At 44.8% G+C, this 20373-nt stretch overlaps 1 protein-coding gene across 1 annotated transcript in view; it reads left to right on the plus strand.

Annotated features, from left to right (window-relative positions):
* The first annotated feature begins 4690 nt into the window (after positions 1-4690).
* LOC132831490 (parvalbumin alpha-like) overlaps positions 4691-20373 on the plus strand; it is a 28977-nt gene continuing 13294 nt past the window's right edge. The window contains exons 1-2 of the mRNA XM_060849660.1: positions 4691-4799; positions 20193-20261. Coding sequence (XP_060705643.1) covers positions 20201-20261 — 61 coding nt within the window. The 5' untranslated portion in view covers positions 4691-4799; positions 20193-20200. The remainder of the gene's footprint in view (positions 4800-20192; positions 20262-20373) is intronic.

The raw sequence follows: 20373 nt of genomic DNA on the forward strand, positions 1-20373 counted from the left end.
ACCATTCTATAAGATCGCAGTTTATACTAGAAAACAAAGCACAGAGAGCGAGTACTGGAGGAACTCAGCAAGTCTGGCAGCATCTGTGCAGAGAGGAACATCTCCAGTCTGGAATGACTCTTGTTCAGGAGGTGAAGGAAGGGCGAAGGGAACAAGAGGGTGTAGCGGCCCAGTGTAAAAGGCAACGGGTGGTTCGTATTGATCACAGAGAACTAGAGACGTCAAATGGATGTAGGTTAAGCTGAGAAAGGGAAAGAATCAGTTTTCTCGACAGAGGGCAAAGCAAACAAGATCAAAACATGACAAGGCTCTGGGCTTGGTGTGGAAGTGTAAGAGAAATGAGAAACAGAAACCATGAGGTCAGGCTGTGAAACTGTGGAATTAAACTGAGTCAGAGATTCATAGAGATGCACAGGATGGAAATAGACCCTTCAGTCCAACTCGTCCATGTCAACCAGATATCCTAAATTATCCTAGTCTCATTTGCCCATGTCCCTCCAAACCCTTCCTATTCATATACCCATCCAGATGCCTTTTAAATATTGCAATTGTACCAGCCTCCACCACTTCCTCTGGCAGCTCATTCCATACACACACCACCCACTGCTTGAAAAAGCTGCCCCCTAGGTCCTTTCTGAATCTTACTCCTCTCACCTTAAACCTATGCCCTCTAGTTTTTGACTCCCTTACCCTGGGGAAAAGACCATGCTGTTCACCCTATTCATGCCCCTCATGATTTTATAAACCTCTATAAGGTCACCCCTCAGCCTCTGACACTCCAGGGAAAACAGCCCCAGCCTATTCAGCCTCTCCCTATAGCTCAAACCCTTTAACCCTGGCAACATCCTTGTAAATCCTTTCTAGACCCTTTCAAGTTTGACAACATCCTTCTCATAGCAGTTAACATTTCAGGTCCAGAGCCCCTTCCTCAGAAATCAGTTCTGAGAAAATGTCACCAGACCCAAAACATCAATTCTGATTTCTCTTCCCAGATGCTGCCAGACCTGGGGTCCAAGTCGATGTGTTTGTTGATAGAGTTCCGGTTGGAATGCCATGCTTCTCGGTGGATGGCAGCTTGGTGGATAAGGAGATCAATGGTCTTTAAGACTGTTTTATGGGATGTGCTGCAAAGCCCAGCATTTGTTGTCCATCCCTAATTGCCTTATAACTGAGTGGCTTACTGAGCCATTCCAGAACTGCCAGATTCTACTCCTATATCTGATGGTCTTATACTCTTACCTTCCCACTTATCTTTGTATCATCCCCCTCGCTCGAGTCAGCTCTACATGGGGCCTACATGGGGCCTTCTCCCAGGCCCCGATATTTCAAGATGGCGACGGTGGAGTAGCAGTGTTTGGGTTACTAAGCCCGTACCCACAATGCCCTGAGTGAGGGAATTCAATAATTTTGACCCAACGCTCATGAAGGAACAGCGATACGTTTCCAAGGCAGGATGGTGAGCGGCTTCGAGGGGAGCTTGCAGGGACTGGCGTTCCCATGTAACTGCTGTCCGTCCTTCTAGATGGAAATGGTCACTGGTCCAGAATGTGGCATTGAAAGGGTTTTGGCGATTTGTTGCAGCGCATCTTATAGAAAGTACAGCTGCTGCTACTGAAAGTCGATGGTGGAGGGAGAGGGGTGTTTAAGGTGGCACCGATCAAGCCGATTAGTTTCTTGATTGTTGTTAAAACAAACTCAGCCCAGCAGAGAGCTTAAAATGAAAACAATGCACCTGATCTGTAGTGTGCCGCCCTACAGCTTGGATGTCTGTTAACCAACCCTGAAGACATTAGATCTTTCTCGCTCTGTAATAGGAGGTATGATGTACGTTTTGTGGTATCTGTTGGCAGGTTACCCTCAGAGGAACCATCTCATGCAATCATGGGCTTGTTGGGAAAAAAGAAGAGCATTGGTACTAATTGATGTGCTCATGCTGAGAACCAGTGTAGATATGGGATTACCTGCAATGCAGAAGCTAAGTTGGGCAAGGCAAGCTTAATGGGCTGAATGGCCTACTCCTCTTCCTATGTCTTATGCCTTTATTTTCGGATCTATTCTTTTGTGATGCTGTTATTGATGTTACTTCTGGCTCTGATCGGAAATAGCTCAGTGATTACTCTCCCCCCATCTTTCCAATCAAAATGTGGTTTCTTCCAAATTTCTACCTTTGCATTCCTCCTGCTCTTTGGCGTTACCATTTCTGCCAATTCACATCAAGTCCACAAACGTCCTAAACTGGATTTCATCATTAACCATTACTGACCTCCCTCTCCTTAACACAATTATATTCTACACCATTCTGGTTTTGGCATTATTACAGATTATAAGAACGTGGAATTTCGACAGGAGGCGGTTCGGCCCATCAAGTTTATGCTGGCTCTCAGAATGAGCACCTCAATTAGTCCCATTGCTCCTCTTTTTCCCAATGACCCTGTAATTTGTTTCGTTTCACTAATCATACACTCATGGTTGTATTTATCCCCTCCCACCATTCCCTCTGGCAGTCTTTTGCACATCCTAACCACTAACTAGGTACCCGTTTTCTCCTCATATTAGTTCTTAACATTCACCACCATTGTTGATCCTTGCAATTTTGCAAAAGAAATCAAGAGCCAAATTTGAGTGCAGTATGAGTTCCTTGATTAGGGCCATTAATCTGATCTAATCAGGGAGTTTGGGCTGACAGATAAAAAGGGTGAGTGTTGGGGATGAAGCAATGCTGTGGTTAAGGACTGTTCATGTGTAAATAAAGGGACACTAAGTGACAGGACACTGGTCTCTGTGGAGTTATTTCATCAAGGAGGTCAAGAGTGATGTTTGTGGATCGTTAAAGATGGAGACTGAGTATTTTATCAGCTTAACTCATGGGCTTCAGGAAGCAGGAAATATCTCCACGTCTGGTCCTCACATAGAGTCATCAGCTTGGAAACAGACCCTTTGGTCCGACCAGTCCATGACGGATATAACCCCAAACTAAACTAGTCCCTCCTGCTCACTCCTGGACCAAATCCCTCCGAATGTTTCCCATTTATGTAATTCCCCAAATGTCTTTTAAACATTGTAACTGCACCCACATCAATCACTTCCTCAAGAAATTCATTCCACCCGCGAATCACCCTCAATGTAAAATATTTGCTCCTCATATCTTTTTTAAATCTCTCTCCTCTCACCTTAAAAAAATTGCCCTCCTAGTCTTGACTACCCCCATGCTAAAGAAAACTCTATCTATACCCTTCATGATTTTATAATCTTCCATAAGGTCGCCTCTCAACCTCCGACCCTCCAGTGAAAAAAGTCCCAGATTATCCAGCCTTTGTTTATAGCTCAAACCTTTAATTCCCAGCAACATCCTGGTAAATCTCTTTTAAATCCTCTCCAGCATTATGATATTCTTCCTATGACTGGGCATCTGAGTTAAAACCTCCTCATGTGAGTGGCAGCAGTAAAGTTTGTGTTCCTCCTGAGCTATTATTATGAGTTTGTTAATACTGAGTGATTTGTGATGCCTCTCTTTGGAAGGTACTTATGGGTCAGCCACTTTAGTATGGAGCCTGCAGTCTAACCATTCCTATTCTGCTGGCTCTGAATTGATTTGATGAACCGCTGACTGAGCCAGCTCACAGGACCTTGGCCAGGGTATGGGAGATACCTCTCAGCCTCTGGCCCGGACTCAAGTTGTCACCCTTGTGCACTTTGTAGAAACTGAAAGACAGCATCTCCCGCACTGCAGCACTCTCTCAGTACTGCACCAAGCAACGATGCCAAGTCCCAGAACTGGAAGTGGGGGGGGAGAGGGGATGGAAAGGAACCCACATATACCTGGCCAATCAACAAGAACGGCCAACAATTAAATCAAGCTGCAGGAAGCTCACTGACATGTCGCAGCAGAATACTGTACTGCAGTCATGTTGCACATTATAAATTATAATTGCACAGTCGATGCCAGCTCACAACGCAAACTATTTTCATCCACAAGGTGTGCCAACTAGCTAGTGCCAGTAGGATCATTTGAATTCCCACGTTCTCTTTTATTGTGATTGAACAGAAAAGAATATGGACAATTTCTCTTCACAGTACCTTTAAAGGCAATATTTAAAAGCTTCTCTCTACTCACTTCAAGGCCCCTTAAAAGGAGCTATTAGTCCAATCGGCATTTAATCCACTCCTAAATTTATCATCTGCACCACGGCCAAATGAAATCTAAATTAATCTTGTGAGAATGCAGGGATCCCATATCATCTATATGATACTTGCAAAAGGGCCCACCTTCCCATCCAAATACCTGGGACAGATTAAACTTAAAGAAAGCATTTGCTACAATTTAGACAATTGCCTCACCAATTCTATCGCAGCAGAGATGGATATCAGGAGAAGTCACATGGGCAGCTAAGCTGTGGGTCCAAACTTGGGGGAGAGGGATTGGGTGTAAAGGCACCATTGTGGGAGTGTTGGGATTTGAGGGTTGGCACTCTGTAGCTCACTTATTTGGAGTCAATGCAGGGGTGTCAAAGCAGGAGAGAACTGCTTCTTTACCACAGTTACATAGCTTCACACTGAGTTTTTCAGGCAACCAGCTTGAGATATTAATAGTGCAAGTTTGATTAGGCAAAGTAAATGTGATACTGTCTCATTTCTGACTATCTGATCCTTCAGGAGCTGAAAAGAGATAACTTCCTAAAATAGAGCGGGAGCCGAGTACATAAGGGTTGGGGCTGCTTTCCCCAGTTACCCATTGCTTGTTCCTCAGCCACCTCCTAATTCCTGCAGTCCTTCCGCCAACGCGTGTCCAACACTTTAAGGTAAGTCCCTCACCTGGAGCTTTGCTCAGGAAACGCGGAGGAAGAAAGGAGAGGAAGGATGCAGCGAAGCCTTTTCAGAGGGATCGCTCTGAATGCTTAAAGTGCAGAGGGGAAAGGAGCAGGAGGAAAGAGAAGCCACTTGAATAAGATCTAAAAGAAAAAGGATTTAAAACAGAAACAGAATGCGCCAAAGGGGAGAAAAGCAGTGGGAATGGGAGTGCAATGATGGAGGGAACAGCAAACAAGAGGGAAGGATACAATTAGGAGGAGGAAGTGTGCTACAAAACATCAAATTGAAGTGAGAATTTTCATAATAAAACTATTATTTGAAAAGCAATTTAACAGAATAAAATGAAATAGATAAACACCAAAAGAACTGTGGATGCAGTTAAATCAGAAGCAAATGCAGAGATTGCTGGAAAAGCTCAGCAGGTCTGGCAGCATCTGTGGAGAGAAATCAGAGTTAATGTTTCAGGTCGAGTGATCCTTCCTCAGAAAATAAAATCAATTCGAAAGTTATTTGGCTTTTAATGACAGGTGGAGAGATGTTCTTTGAAATTATGGATTGTCCATCAGAAATTTAAAATATTGATAATGATAACTGAACGCTTCAACTCTGGAGTTTTGTTTTAGTTTTGCACGTTACTGAACGAGAACCTAATTCCCTAGGTTCTGAAGCTGAAGAATTATATTTGGTAGTTGGGGATTCCAAAACAATTTTTTATGCTGTTTGAGAATTCACATGAAACTTAAAATAAGGGCTGAACAGGCTTTTTGGATATTGAAGTCATTTCTATTTATCAGTTCAGTAATTTGTATTGTGTGTGATTGTGTGAAATGGACAATCCTGTTTTTCTCAATGTGATTTTCCAATTCCTTCAGTCAAAAGGCACTTTAGCTGTTATTCAGACATTTTTAGTCAACTTGCTCAGCATTTATACATCTCTTGAGCATTTAATTCCAGGCCTCTCGGCTCAGAGATAGGGACACTACCACTATACAACAAGAGCCTTCTTAGTCTTGTATTATAATGGTTGCTCCTTTGATGTTGCTCTAAGTAAAACTATTGGCCAAAGTTAAAATGATCGCAATATGCTTATGCTTTCCTGGTCAAAGTATTCAGGAAGGGTTAGGTTTCTATGGACATGTTGTTCTGACGGGAGGGTGAGGAAGATTGGATCCCCAAAGTCTGAGGCATGGACGTCTGTGCATGATGCTCACTGATAAATCACACTGGAGCGGAGCTCTGAAACTGGGATCGGGCTGTGCAAGTAGGCACCACCGCCGTCTGAGTGAACTGGACTGCCCCAACGATGAGGATTCAAATGTTGGTCATGATGGTTCAGCTTAAAGATGTTTGGGTGCCTGCTAATATTTTATAAATTTGGCAAATGCAACAAAGCATCTGATGGGTAAATGGCACAATGGCGAAAAGGATCAAGTTAAAAACCACACAACACCAGGTTATAGTCCAACAGGTTGATTTGGAAGCACTAGCTTTCGGAGTGCTGCTCCTTCATCAGGTAGCTGTGGAGCAGGACCATAAGATATATAGCAATTTATAGCAAATGGCGTCTGTATCTAATGGTCCTGCTCCACAGCTACCTGGTGAAGGAGCAGTGCTCCAAAAGCTAGTGTTTCCAAATCAACTTGTTGGACTATAACCTGGTGTTATGTGGTTTTTAACTTTCAACTTCCACCTTGGGACCCTCCAACCACATGGGATCAATGTGGATTTCACCAGTTTCCTCATTTCCCCTCCCCCCACCTTATCCCAGATCCAATCTTCCAACTCAGCACCACCCTCTTGAACTATCTACCTGTCCATCTTCCTTCCCACCTATCTGCTCCATCCTCCTCTATGACCTATCACCATTATCCCCACTTCCGCCTATCTATCGCACTCCCAGTTACCTTCCCCTCCAGCCCCACATCCCTCCCATTTATCTGTCCACCCCCTTGTTCCACAAGCCTTATTCCTGAAGAAGGGCTTTTCCCCGAAACATCGACTCTCCTGCTCCTCGGATGCTGCCTGAGCAGCTGTGCTTTACCAGCACACTTTCGACTCTGATCTCCAGTATCTGCAGTCCTCACTTTCTCTTGGCTGATTTTTAACTTGGTCCACTCCAGTCCAACACCGGCTCCTCCACATCATGAAAAAAACCAAAGTGGAGAGGGGAGCGAGAGGGAGAACACACGAAACACTCTTTCACCATTTGACTCCATATTTTGAGGTGATTTCATTTGACGATTGCTTTAATGCGGTCAAACATCGCCACTTTTTCTCGCAGTGAGGTGACTGAGCCAGCACTTGTTGACCGTCCCTAGTTGCCCCTTGGGAAGGCGATGGTGAGCTGCTTTCTTGACCCGCTGCTCTAGGTACACTCGTTAGCTAGAGAGGGAACTCAAAGATTTCAATGGTAAAGGAATAACGATACAGTCCCTCGTTGGATGAAGAGCAAGCCAAAAACTGAGGCATTTTGTGTATATAACTGCGTGATAACTGCTGCTTTACAGTTTGGGCTATGTTTTCACTTTGTTGTGGCTGTGTTGCTACCATTCATTAAGCATGCTTCCTGGCGACACTCTGAGCTTACTCCCTGCTCTAATCCCCTTGTTTTTAACAATGCTGAAACTGGAGAAATTAATCTGCAGACAATCTTCTTGACATTTGAGTGTGTAATGCCATAAGCTCCACTATCAACTGGGTCTTTAATACTTAGCATTGCAGCCAATTTGCATTTGACTCCACTCCAATTATCTAAAGCCTTGTAGCAATCCACAAATGGAGCCTCCCCTTTTATCTTTCACTGATGTAACCCACACATAGACCCAGCCCGAAACAGAGCAGTGAGTAGAACAGGAACTGCTTCCCAGTATTAAAATGGGTGGCTTTTCTCCAATTTGGCAATAGAATGAAGCAGTCACCTCATGTCGACATGAGATTTGTACACGTGGATGACCAAAAGATCATGAAACAGGGATTCGTCATCCCGCTGGCATCAAGTCGTTGCAAACACGAAGGGAAATTAAGGCTAGGTGTGGAAGACAGTATTTACATGGAATTAAGCCTGTGGTTTGCAAATGGTTGTCAGTCTGATCCTTCACTGAGGCTGAAAGTGAGGTTTCAGAGCCTGAAGAAGGGCTTATGCCCGAAACGTCAATTCTCCTGCTCCTTGGATGCTGCCTGACCTGCTGCGCTTTTCCAGCAACGCATTTTCAGCTCTTCACTGAGGCTACCTTGTCCCCAAAGACACCCTGTCCCTCAGAGAGGGGCCGTTCGACTGCTTGAGTTGCCCTGTTCAGTGACCATTGTCATGTGCTGTCATTTCACTTTGCAGCAAACCGTGCGAGTACTGATTCCAGGACAATGGGGAAATAGCCAGGGGAGTTGTTAGCTCCTTCAAAGGGCCAGCACGGTTATGATGGGATCAATGGCTGCACTTTGAGCTGCATGGTGCTATAATTCTCCCTACAAACGTTTGAAGGCTGTGAGGTGCAAATTCAACATCCTGTCAATTTTCCCTTCGTGAACATGCTGCCCCATGTTTGTGAGCTCCACATTGCTTGTAGCTCTCTTGGTCGCTTGCCCAGAGGATCATTCCATGTCAGCGAACAGCCAGAATGCCAACAAGGCAACACAGCACTGCAGCTGAGCCCAGTCCTGTCCACACCAGCTTCCAGACCTGTGTTGTTTTCAATGAGCTATTACTAGATTCTAGTCAGGATTTGGATCAGAACTCTTGTTGATGCTTTCATCAGGGGGACTGCTGCCAATTTCAATGTCCCATCTGGCCTCAGCTAACCCACCCTTTCACCTCTGAGTCAGAACGTTGCAGGTTCAAGTCCCACTTCACTGACCTGATCACACTTCTGCACAATACAGTATGACCTCAGTTATCCAAATGTCAATTATCCAAACTTTGGATTATCTGAGCAAGACCTCAAGGTCCCTTAAAAACGTCATGCGTCATCCAAATAATCAGTTATCCGAACAAAATACTCCCCGCCCATCTCGTTCGGATAATCGAGGCTGTTCTGTAGTAGAGAGGGAAGGCCTCATTATTGCATTATTACCTCAGATGAGATATTACACCAAGGCCACATCTGAATTCTCAAATGGCCGTAAAAAGTTCCACAACATTGGAGTTCTCCCCACATTTTGGGTTAATATTTATTTTTCAAACAACAGCGACAAACTGGAATTAGCCAGTCATTTAGGAGCCTGTTGTGCACAAATTTCCCACATTACAACAGTGACTACACTTTAAAAGTGCTTCATTGGTCTAAAGTATGCAAAATGCATTGTATAAATTCAACCTTCCCTCGCAATCATAGAGTCATGCAACACAGAAGTGGTCCAACTTGTCCATGCTGACTAGGCTTTCCTAACCTAAACTAGTCCCAATGACCCATATTCCCTCTAAGCCTTTCCTGCTCATGTACTTGTCCACGTGTTGTGGAGATGCTGGCGTTGGATACGGAATGGGCAAAATCAGAAATCACATGACACCAGGTTAGAGTCTGACAGCTTTGTTTGAAATCACAAGCTTTCAGAATGTAGCCCTTCATCAGGTGAATGAGCGGCGCTCCGAAAGCTTCTGATTTTAAATAAATCTGTTGGACTATAACCTGGTGTTGTGCGACTTCTGACTTTGTTTGGGGTGGCTCAGTGGTTGGCATTGCTGTCTCACACCATCAGAGTCCCAGGTTTGATTCCAGCCTCAGGTGACTACTGTGTGGAGTTTGCACATTTTCCCACTGTCTGTGTGGGTTTCCTCCGGGTGCTCCGGTTTCCTCCCACAGTCCAATTATGTGCAGGTTAGGGTGGATTGGCCATGCTAAATTGCCCATAGTGTTAGGGTTTGGGTAGGTTACTCTTCGGAAGGCTGGTGTGGACTTGTTGGGCTGAAGGGCCAGTATGGGATCTAATCTAAATGTTAGAATTGTCAGTTCAGATTTCCAGCATTTATTCTTTTATAAATATTTTCTTTAAAGACGAACTTCTGTTCAAAAAGATTGCCTTCTTAAGAGAGAAAAAATTTCCCTGATTATGACCATCTTTAAAGTATTTTACTCTCTCTCTTTTCCTGCAAATTTTCACTACTACTTCTCTTCAAACAGTTGGCAGCTTCCTCTATCACTTTCCTGATGAAGGGCTCTGGCCCGAAACGTCGAATTTCCTGTTCCTTGGATGCTGCCTGGCCTGCTGTGCTTTGACCAGCAACACATTTTCAGCTCTGATCTCCAGCATCTGCAGACCTCACTTTTTACTCCTCTATCACTTTCTCTTACACCTCTGAGTGAAAAAGTTATCCATAGGTCCCTTTTAAATCTTTCCCCTCTCATCTTTAAACCTATGCCCTTTGGATTTGGGCTCCCTGCCCTGGGGAGAATGGACCTTGACTATTCAGCCTACCTATGACCCTCATGATTTTATAAACCTCCTCACCTCCTACACTCCAGGTAAATAAGCCCCAGCCTTTCCTTATAGCTCAAACCTTCCAGTCTCAGTAACATCTTTGTAACTCTTTCCAGTTTAATAACATCCTTCCTGCAAGATTCAAGCAAATTATTTTGAAGGGGTTTCTCCGTAGAATCATGGCCACTATGTATCCCTCAATTAATACTGATTCTATAACATTGTGGGAGCTGTGTGTAAATTGGCAGGTATCTTCCCTACATTATTGTAGTGTCTACTCTGTTGAAATACCGGATACATAAATCCAAGTCCTTCTCTCTTTTGAATTTATCTGCTAACCGTTAGAGAGTTGAGGATGCCTGCTTAAGTGGGTGGTATGGTGGCTCAGTGGTTAAAACAGCTGCCTTACAGTGCCAGGGACCTGGGTTCAATTCCTGCCTCAGGTAACTCTCTGTGTGGAGTTTGCACATTCTCCCTGTGTCTGCATGGGTTTTCTCCCACAGTCCAAAGGTGTGCAGGTTAGGGTGAATTGGCCGTGCTAAATTGCCCCTAGTGTTAGGTGCATTAGTTAGGAATAAATGTAGGGGAATGGGTCTGGATGGGTCACTGTTTGGAGGGCTGGTGTGGACCTGACAGGCCTGTTTCCATACTGTAGGAAATCTAATCTAAGAAGCAAGGCAAGTGTCCTTTTATCAACACTTTGCAAACAAAGGGTATAGATTTCTTGGATTGAGTGCCATCCTACAATGTTACAAATGAATGAAGCACTTTGGACTATTGCCCAGGGTTACTGAGTTCACTCCCTTTGCCAGCATAAAAGTAAAATACTGCGGATACTGAAAATCTGAAATAAAAACAGAAAGTGTTGGAGAAACCGAGCTGATCTGGCAGCACCTGTGGAGGGAAAGCATTTCAAGTCTGGTTTGTTTCTTCTTCAGAATGGTTACAGAGGCTGACGAGTTTGTTCAGCACTTTCTGTTTGTCTTCCTATTGTTGGAAATTGTGCTCAGATTTGATGGCCCCCTCAGCTGCCAACTGTTTGAAAAAAAGCAGTATTGAAAATTTGTGCAGGGTCAAGGAAAGAACTTTAAAGATGGTTTAATCAAGGAATGCTTTTTTCTCTAAAGTTATAAAGTGCATGGATAGAGTGACTAGTCAAGGTCTTTTCCCCAGGGTAGAGGAGTCCAAAACTAGAGGGCATATGTTTAGGGTGAGAGGGGAAAGATTTAAAAGGGATCTAAGGGGCACACAGAGGGTGGTACATTTTTGGAATGAGCTGTCAGAGGAAGTGCTAAAGGCTGGTATAATTACAACATTTAAAAGGCACCTGGATGGGTATATGAACAGGAAGGGTTTAGAGGAAAATGGGCCAAATGCTGGCAAATGTGACTAGATAAGGTTAGGATATCTGGCATTCTTGTGAGTCTGTCCTACTGAGTTCAAGTTGGAAAGTTAGGACAGTTTGTCAGTTTTTATGGTGATATTGAAGTTCAATACCATGACTAGATAAGGTTAGGATATCTGGTCGGCATGGACAAGTTGAACCAAAGGGTCTGTATCTGTGCTAAACATCTATAAGTTCCTCTATCAAGAAAACGCTTAAAAAAAAAGAACTGTGGATGCTGGAGATCTGAAACAAAAACAGAAATCACTGGAGAAACTCTACAGGTCGGCGTCATCTGTGAGAAGAAGGCAGAGTTAACAAGATGTTAAGTTTCTAATTTCTCACCACAGGTGCTGCCAGACCTCCTGAGCTTCTCCAGCAATTCCTGTTTTTGTCTCTTGCCATTAGCTATTCCGCTATCATTCTATTCCAATCTCATTGATATGGACCTTCCTTGTGTAAAGGGGTAGGGGCTTTATTGACATAAAGCAGGTGCAAGACGCACACTTTGAAACGGATAACTGTTTGAGATTCCTTCAAACCAATGATTCTGCTCACTGAAGCACCAACCTTGCTGCCCTGTGGCAATCAAGACTCCTTCAGTCCCTCGTTGACCTTCTGATTTCTGGAACCCGAGGGTCGGTGGCGCCCACTTGGGGAGGCGTCTCACCTTTTGAATACGGCCATTAGAAGTTGGTTGCAAAGTCTATGACTGATAGTGTGCCGTACTGAAGGAGTGCCATCCTACCAGCTGGACCATCTTTCAATGAAGATCAGGGAAGCTCTCCTCAGTGCTCCGGCTAAAAATCGTCCCTCAGTCGAAGTCACAAAAACGCATGATCACCCTGTTGTTTGTGGGATCTTGCTGTGTACAAACAACCACATTTGTTTTCGTAATGTTATGATAACGTCAAAATAAATTTAATTCATTGTATATTAAGGTCCACACTATATTTTTGTTGAGTGAAGGATTAAATGCTTCTAACGAAATGCCGTTTCATTATGAAGGCTTGCCATTGAACAGCATGTGACCTCGAATGTATACATATAAAAGAACATTTCCATTCTACCACTGCTTCAGACTAAGGAACCAGTGCCAACCCTCTCTTCCTGAAGAATGGAAGGATTGGATCATCCCTTATTGGCTTCATCAATAGATCCCATGGAGTACTTCTGAGGAAAGAAATATCCTGTTGAACTTTCTTCAAATGGTAATTCTCATCAGGACAAAATTACAAGAACACCAAATCTCAAACTCCTCCCTTTGAGATTTGGCATTCTTGTGATTCTGTCCTGATGAGTGCAAGTTGGAAAGTTAGGAAAGTTTGTCAGTTTTTATGGCGATATTGAAGTTCAATACCATGAAGCAACTGGTTGCCTCTTCGCAACATCATATTTGCCAGTTTGTACAGCTGGCAATGCCATACCAAGACTCATGATTCCTTAGTAGAGAAATAAATGTCTGCGGATGTGTGCCAAGGGTGCCCGTTAACCAGATGGCCACAATAATCTGAAAAACACCCAATCTCCTGAGTCATCTCCACCTAGAAATATCATTCTGTCCCTTACTGTGTGAGACCTCAAATTCTACATCAGTACCAATCTTGGAGGCCAGCCAAGATTGTGCTCTTGGACAGTAACATCTGCCTGCATTTATATACTGCCCTTTTAGTGTGATTAAAAATGGCCCCAGGCTACTTCACATGAAGATTATGAAACCAAATCTGCCACTGAGAAACATGAGGAGATATCAGGATGAGGGACCAGATATTCAGTCAAAGAGGTAGGTTTTAGTGATGTCTTAAATGAAGAAAGCAAGATGGAGAGATGGAGAAATGGAAAGTGTGAAGGAAGTCCAGTGCTCAAAGACTTGACAGGTTAAGGCATGGCCATTCATTGTGGAGTGACTAAAATCTGCGATTTTCAAGAGATTGGAATGGAAAAGAGTGGAGATCACTGATACAATTAGAATTAGATTTTATTGTCATATGTGCTGAAGTATAGGGCTACATGAGTGCAGTGAAAAGTATGCAAAGTCACCATAGAATCCCTGTGGTGTGGAAGCAGGCCATTCGGCCCACACCCTTGTATTTCCCATGGCTCATCAACCCAACCTACACAGCCCTGAACAATTTAGCAGGGCCAGTCCACATCTTTGGACTGTCGGAGGAAACTGGAGCATCCAGACAAAGCCAATGCAGACACAAGGAAAACATGCAAACACCACACAGACAGTCGCCCAAGGCTGGAAATGAACCCGGGTCTCTCCTGTCTTGAGGCATCAGTGCTAACCACTGCGTCACCCCAACTTGTTAACAAATCAGAATCTCAGAAAAAAGCCAATAGCAGAAATAAAAGAAAATCAATAAGTAAGGAAAACATCCAGATCTCAAAGTCTAAATCTTATCTCCATAAAGGTTTTTGGAACCACCCAATGCAGGACGGTGAAGCCACAGGGGGACTGAATATGACAAAGTCTACTCCAAGGTCAGGGAGTCACTTAAATGGGGCCAATCTCAGTCACCAGGCACAGAGTTGATGTGCTTCACCACAGCATGCATTTGCCAGGAGGCCAGAGGGAGCACTTCAAGGAGGTCCTCAAAATCTTGCCGACACAATCATAGAATCCTGATAGTGTGAAAACAGGACCTAACCTACACATCCCTGAACACTGTATGGCAATTTAGCATGGTCAATTTACCTAACCTGCACATCTTTGGATTGTGGGAGGAAACATTTTGACAGTGGGAGGAAACCAGAGAATCTAGACAAAGCGCACACAGACACGGGGAGAATGTGCAAACTTCCACACAGGCAGCTGCCCAAGGCAGGGATCAAACCCAGGACCCTGGCTGCGCGAAGCAGCAGTGCTAACCACTTGCGTCGCCAACTGGTGGGAATCGGAAGTGACGGTCCACACAGAAGACAAAGCAATTGCGCAGGTGTCAACTGTTGGCCACATGGAGGCCAAAAGCAAACAAGAGGAGGCAGCAAGAGCCGAACACTCCATCCATCCATATCAGCAAGCAGCAACCACTATGACTGTGGCAGTGTGCATGGGAATGTCTCATCACCTCAACTCCACACTGGAAGGAGGTCATCTTCAATGTCAAGGGACTGCAGAAGGAAAAATGGTTTCACTCAACTTGGTGTGAGTAAGGACACCAAGGCAATGAGGTTGTGAATAATCTTACGGTGGTGCATGGTAAAGTAGGAAGGAGGAGACTCAATTCCAGTGGTAACAAAGAGCTTATGCTCGAAACAGCGACCCTCCTGCTCGTTGATGCTATCTGACCGGCTGTGCTTTTCCAGCACCACACTCTTCGACAGCAGTAACGAAGGCTTGGAAGAGCGATTCAGCAACAGATGAGCTGAGGCAGGAGACTGAGGTGGAAGTTGGAGAGGTTATTAATGACACAGATTTGTGTTCGGAAGTCGAGCTGAGGGTCAAATCCAATACCAATGCTTCAAACCATTTGATCAAATCTCAGGCGCCAAGGATAGGCATGGAGTCAGGATCCGAGAATCTTTAGTCTTTTCAATAATATCATGAGTGATTTGATGGGGATTTTATTTTTGACAACAATTGATGATAGTTTTACGGTAACCATTGCTGGCACCAACCTTATATTCCAGATTTGGTTTACAGTTTTAAAGGTTAGTAGAATGGGCGACTTGGCAGTCAATACAGTTTAATGCAGGGAAGTAACAAACTGAACACTTCGAGGCACACTTAACAGAAATTAAATCAAGGAATAAAAAGACTCACATACAGTCTTGAGATGCCCTGTGTATCACCCCCATGCCAATTTTCCTATGGGCTAAGTGGGTTAACCATGGTAAATGCAGGGTTACGGGCATAGGGTGGGGGGGGGGCTGGGATTGAGCAGGATGCTGTTTGGAGGGCGGGTGCAGACCCGATGGGCCGAATGGTCTCTTTCCATATTGTAGGGATTCTATGACTTGAAAACAGACCCATTTGGAATCTCAAAGTTCCTCCTTGACACCCCTCAAATTTAATCTATCACAAGAGAGCATCCTGGGTCCGGGAAACTACCTCATGTGTGAGGTGATGTCCCTGACATTGTGAAAGGAACCATGTTCTTTTCTCACAGAATGGAAGAAAGATTGATCTGAACTATCACGGACATCACAAATCCTGAAGCACTTTTACTCCGAAGTTCAGTCACTACAAGGGCTCCCCCTCTCGAGGACAATTTGAGATGGGCAACACATGCTGGTCTAACCCATGACACCCACATCCCCTGAACAAATAAAAGAAAGGGTGCCCTGGTGGCTCAGTGGTTAGCACTGCTGCCTCACAGTGCCAGGGATCTGCGTTCGATTCCAGCCTTGGGTGACTGACTGTGTGGAGTTTGCATGTTCTCCCCCGTGTCTGCGTGGTTTTCCTTCGGGTGCTCCAGTTTCTTCCCACAGTCTAAAGATGTGCAGGTTAGGTTGGAGTGGCCGTGCTAAATTGCCCCATAGTGTTCAGGAATGTGTAGGTTAGGTGCATTGGTCAGGGGTAAACGTAGAGTAATAGGGTAGAGGGAATGGGTCTGGGTGGGTTACTCTGTGGAGGGTCAGTTGGGCTAATTGGCCTGTTTCCACTCTGTAGGGAATCTGTGAAAGGTTGTCAGGGTAGATGTGAAGAAATTGTTTCTTGTAGGAAAGTCCAGGACCAGAGGGCGTAGACTCAGAATTGTACTCTCAGAGAGTAGTGAATCTATAGATTCACTAGGCTGGGTCATCAGGTCTATTCAAGGCTAGAGATAGAATACAAAGGTTGGGTGATGGAGAGTGTTCCATTGGAAAAGTAATAGGATTAAAATGTTTTCAAAGCACTGAAGGTATAGAGAGGGAAAAGAAAGAATGATTGGAAAATCAATAACAAGATTTGGATGGCTCAGTGGTTAGCACTGCTGCTCCAGGGATCCAGGTTCAATTCCAGCCTCAGGTGACTGTCTGCATTGACTTTGCACGTTCTGCCCGTGTTTGCGTGGGTTTCCTCTGGACGCTCCCGTTTCCTTCCACTGTCGGAAGATGAGCAAGTTGGGTGGATTGGCCATGCAGGCTAGGTGGGTTAGCAATGAGAAACGCAGGGTTATAGGGTGGATCTGGATGTGATCCTTTTTGGAAGGGTAGTGTGGACTTGATGTAACAAATGGCCTGCTTCCATGCTGTAGGAATTCTATGATAAGTATAAGACCATTTCAAATAAGAGTTGGCCAAATACCGATGGTGGGAATTACTCTTGTGAGTGCCTGTTTTGTGATCCATCTCTCTTTCTCCCAATAACTGTTGTAGATGGAGGGTAACCTCTCTCTCTCTCTCTCTCTCTCTCCCAAAAACTGTAGCTGGAGGGGAACAAATATAATTAGGGACTTGAACCATATTGTCAGGAGTAGGAGTATCGCTTTGATGGCTCTATCCCATTTGTGAATAGCGCATTGAGTATTTTTCCCTGTTCCTTGGCCTTTACTGAGTTACACATGCCAGAAAGCTGTACATTCTGAGTTTGAATGATGAATATTTTGCAACCGCTGTGGTTTGTACAAATGTAGTGAGGTTGGCCTTCAGCTTCTAGGAAGATGGAGGCCAGGGATCACTGTCTTGGATTTTCACAAGGCGTTGGTGGGTCCATGTGTACCTTCCTCAGGGTTGAAGTCACGTTGTCGAAGGTTAAACACACAGGTCTCAAAGTGATTCCACGATGTCAAACGGCGACATTTTTGTGTCTCTGGTCGGTGGAAGGCATTCATTCTCCTCAATTGACCGGACCTCCCAGCATCTCTGTGAATGGACAGAGGGGCCACGTGTGACAGGTTAGGCAACCAGGGCTTGTTGGCGCCAACTTACATCATATTGCAGAGTTCAAAGTTCAATATGGCGCATCTGGCTACTTCTGCCCTGCCTGCAACAGTAGTAGATGCTCCAGCTTTCAGGGCATTCAAATGGTCATTGGATAAACATAATGGAATAGTGTAGGTTAGATGGGCTTCAGATTGGTTCCACAGGTCGGCGCGGTATCGAGGGCCGAAGGGTCTTTACTGCATTGTAATGTTCTATATGCTATGTTGTACCAGTGGACAATTCTCTGCTATGGAGCACACAACCTGCAATTGTTAAAGACTCAAGCACTGGTCCCGACATTGCCCAGCTGATGTTGAAAACTCTCTGCATCTTGCCCTCATCTTCATGGGTATCTTCTTCAGACTGGTGTGAAATCAGCATTCACTTGAAAATGCCAAGTCAGAGTGGGCCCACTCTACCGAAGTCCCACTGAAGATGCATTTGAAGTTCACATTATCCAGGATTTATTCGGATCTGAAGACATCCCTCCAAGGTGTTGCCATCCTCATTCAAAGGCACACTCGAGGCTGCTACACATAACCATTCAAGCTGTTGGAAGAGCTCAGCTATGGAGGCAACCGTATGTAACCACAGTGGCAGTTGTCTCAGACTGAAGAGTGCACATGCCGGTATTAAACCTGGGGGCGCACATGCTATCACTAAAATTGACCTTGATTGTCCCCAGCTCCACATCATCCCTCATGAGTGTAATTCGTCTGACGTGGGGATCCTTGCAAGCTTCAGCATCAGAGCCATTCATCCACTGTCCACATGGGTCACACCAGCCTTGGATTTCTTCTGGAACTCTGAGAGCTACCAGGTCGCTCGGAGCTGCACCATAGCCTGGCAGCTGTGAGATATCAGCGTGCGGTTTATGGCAGTGCTAATTGTGTGCTCACTCGTGAGATTGTGGGGAAATGAAGGGGCTGAGAGGGGCTGTTGACAGGTAACAGCTCTGAGAATGGAAGTTCAAAGTCTTTCATGGCAACATTTGGAATTCAAATTCAAATAAATTAATCTGAAATATTAGCTACTTTCAGTGATGGCGGCTGTTGTAAATATTATTAATGACCTATAAAGAGAAGGAAACCTAAACCTGTTCAAACCCACAACAACGTGTTGACTCTTAATGGCCTTATTAAATGGCCTAGCAAAGGTAATTAGGGATGGGTAACAAATCGAGCCCCTGTCAGTGATGTCTGCCTTTCACGAATCCCCAGATATCTGTTACTTTTGTGAGACCATTGAACTCCTTGTGGCCCTTGTATCCAGATCCTCAGAGTTTAGCTCTCAGTGTTGACCCCAAGCTTCCTGCTCCCACTGCTTTCCAAATATGTCTCAAGAGGAACTTTGGTCCCCTCCTCACCCCTCTCAACAAGATGTCTCCCCTGCTGACACCCAAGCCTCCTATGCAGCATGCAGAACCTTTAGGGCCCACATTGTCCCAGGCCATACCTTTGATCACTGTCCCCAGGTCAGATTGGCATTATGCTTTGCTGCCAACATTGGTATAATGTGCTGATAAAACATTGACATCCTGCACTGCTGCCAACACTAGCATTCTGCATTGCTGCCAACACTAGCATTCTGCACTGCTGCTAATACTAGCATTCTGCATTGCTGCCAACACTAGCATTCTGCACTGCTGCTAATACTAGCATTCTGCATTGCTGCCAACACTAGCATCCTGCACTGCTGCTAACACTAGCATTCTGCACTGCTGCTAACACTAGCATCCTGCATTGCTGCTAACACTAGCATCCTGCACTGCTGCCAACACTACCATCCTGCACTGCTGCTAACACTAGCATCCTGCATTGCTGCTAACACTAGCATTCTGCACTGCTGCTAACACTAGCATCCTGCATTGCTGCTAACACTAGCATCCTGCACTGCTGCCAACACTAGCATCCTGCATTACTGCCAACACTAGCATTCTGCATTGCTGCCAACACTAGCATTCTGCACTGCTGCCAACATTAGCATCCAGCATTGCTGCCAACACTAGCATCCTGCATTGCTGCCAACAATAGCATTCTGCATTGCTGCCAACACTAGAATCCTGCACTGCTGCCAACACTAGCATTCTGCATTACTGCCAACACTAGTATTCTGCATTACTGCCAACAATAGCATCCTGCATTGCTTACCAGCATTAGCATTCCGCATTGCTGCCAATATTGACACCCTGCATTGCTGCCAGTACCTGCAATAGCTGCAATGCACCTCTCCTTCAAGTGGTGCAGACTGACCTCGGGCTGACACATCCAGCCAACCAATGACAGATACTAGCTGCATGTCTGCTCCTTGCACCTGATGAAGGAGTGGTGCTCCGAAAGCTAGTGCTTCCAATTAAACCTGTTGGACTATTACCTGATGTTGTGTGATTTTTAACTTTGCATTACATCGATTGTGTGCAAGCCAAACTCTCGTCAATAACCTCATGTTTGTATTTGGGCCCCCAGAGTATCAGAGCCTTGAAGCAGAAACACACTCTTATCTAAAGGAGAATAGGACAAAGCTTTGGAATGAGAGGGTTGGGTTTGGATAGGACAGGATGGCATTCACAGTAGACATTCCCACTTGTCGAATCAATGTTCACATCAGCTCAGACACAGTGGCCAGACTGGCTTCCCCTAGTGTTGTAATTTTGATAAATATGGAAAGGGGAATGAAAACCATGGGTTTTGTAAAGAAATAGTCTGTGCTATTAATATTTTCTTTTCTTCAACAGCTGCAAACATGCCTATGACACAGTATCTCGCAGAAGCAGACATCAAAACAGCCCTTGATGCTTTCCAGAGTAAGTGAAACCCATTACCACATCTTTCCCTTTCAAGTCATCTGGCTATCCTTCTTCTTTTCTGATATCTGTATTTCTTTACTTTATCCTGTCTTTCCTCTCCTTCCTCTCT

Source organism: Hemiscyllium ocellatum, chromosome 33 (genome assembly GCF_020745735.1).
Source record: "Hemiscyllium ocellatum isolate sHemOce1 chromosome 33, sHemOce1.pat.X.cur, whole genome shotgun sequence".
NCBI classification, from domain to species: Eukaryota; Metazoa; Chordata; class Chondrichthyes; order Orectolobiformes; family Hemiscylliidae; genus Hemiscyllium; species Hemiscyllium ocellatum.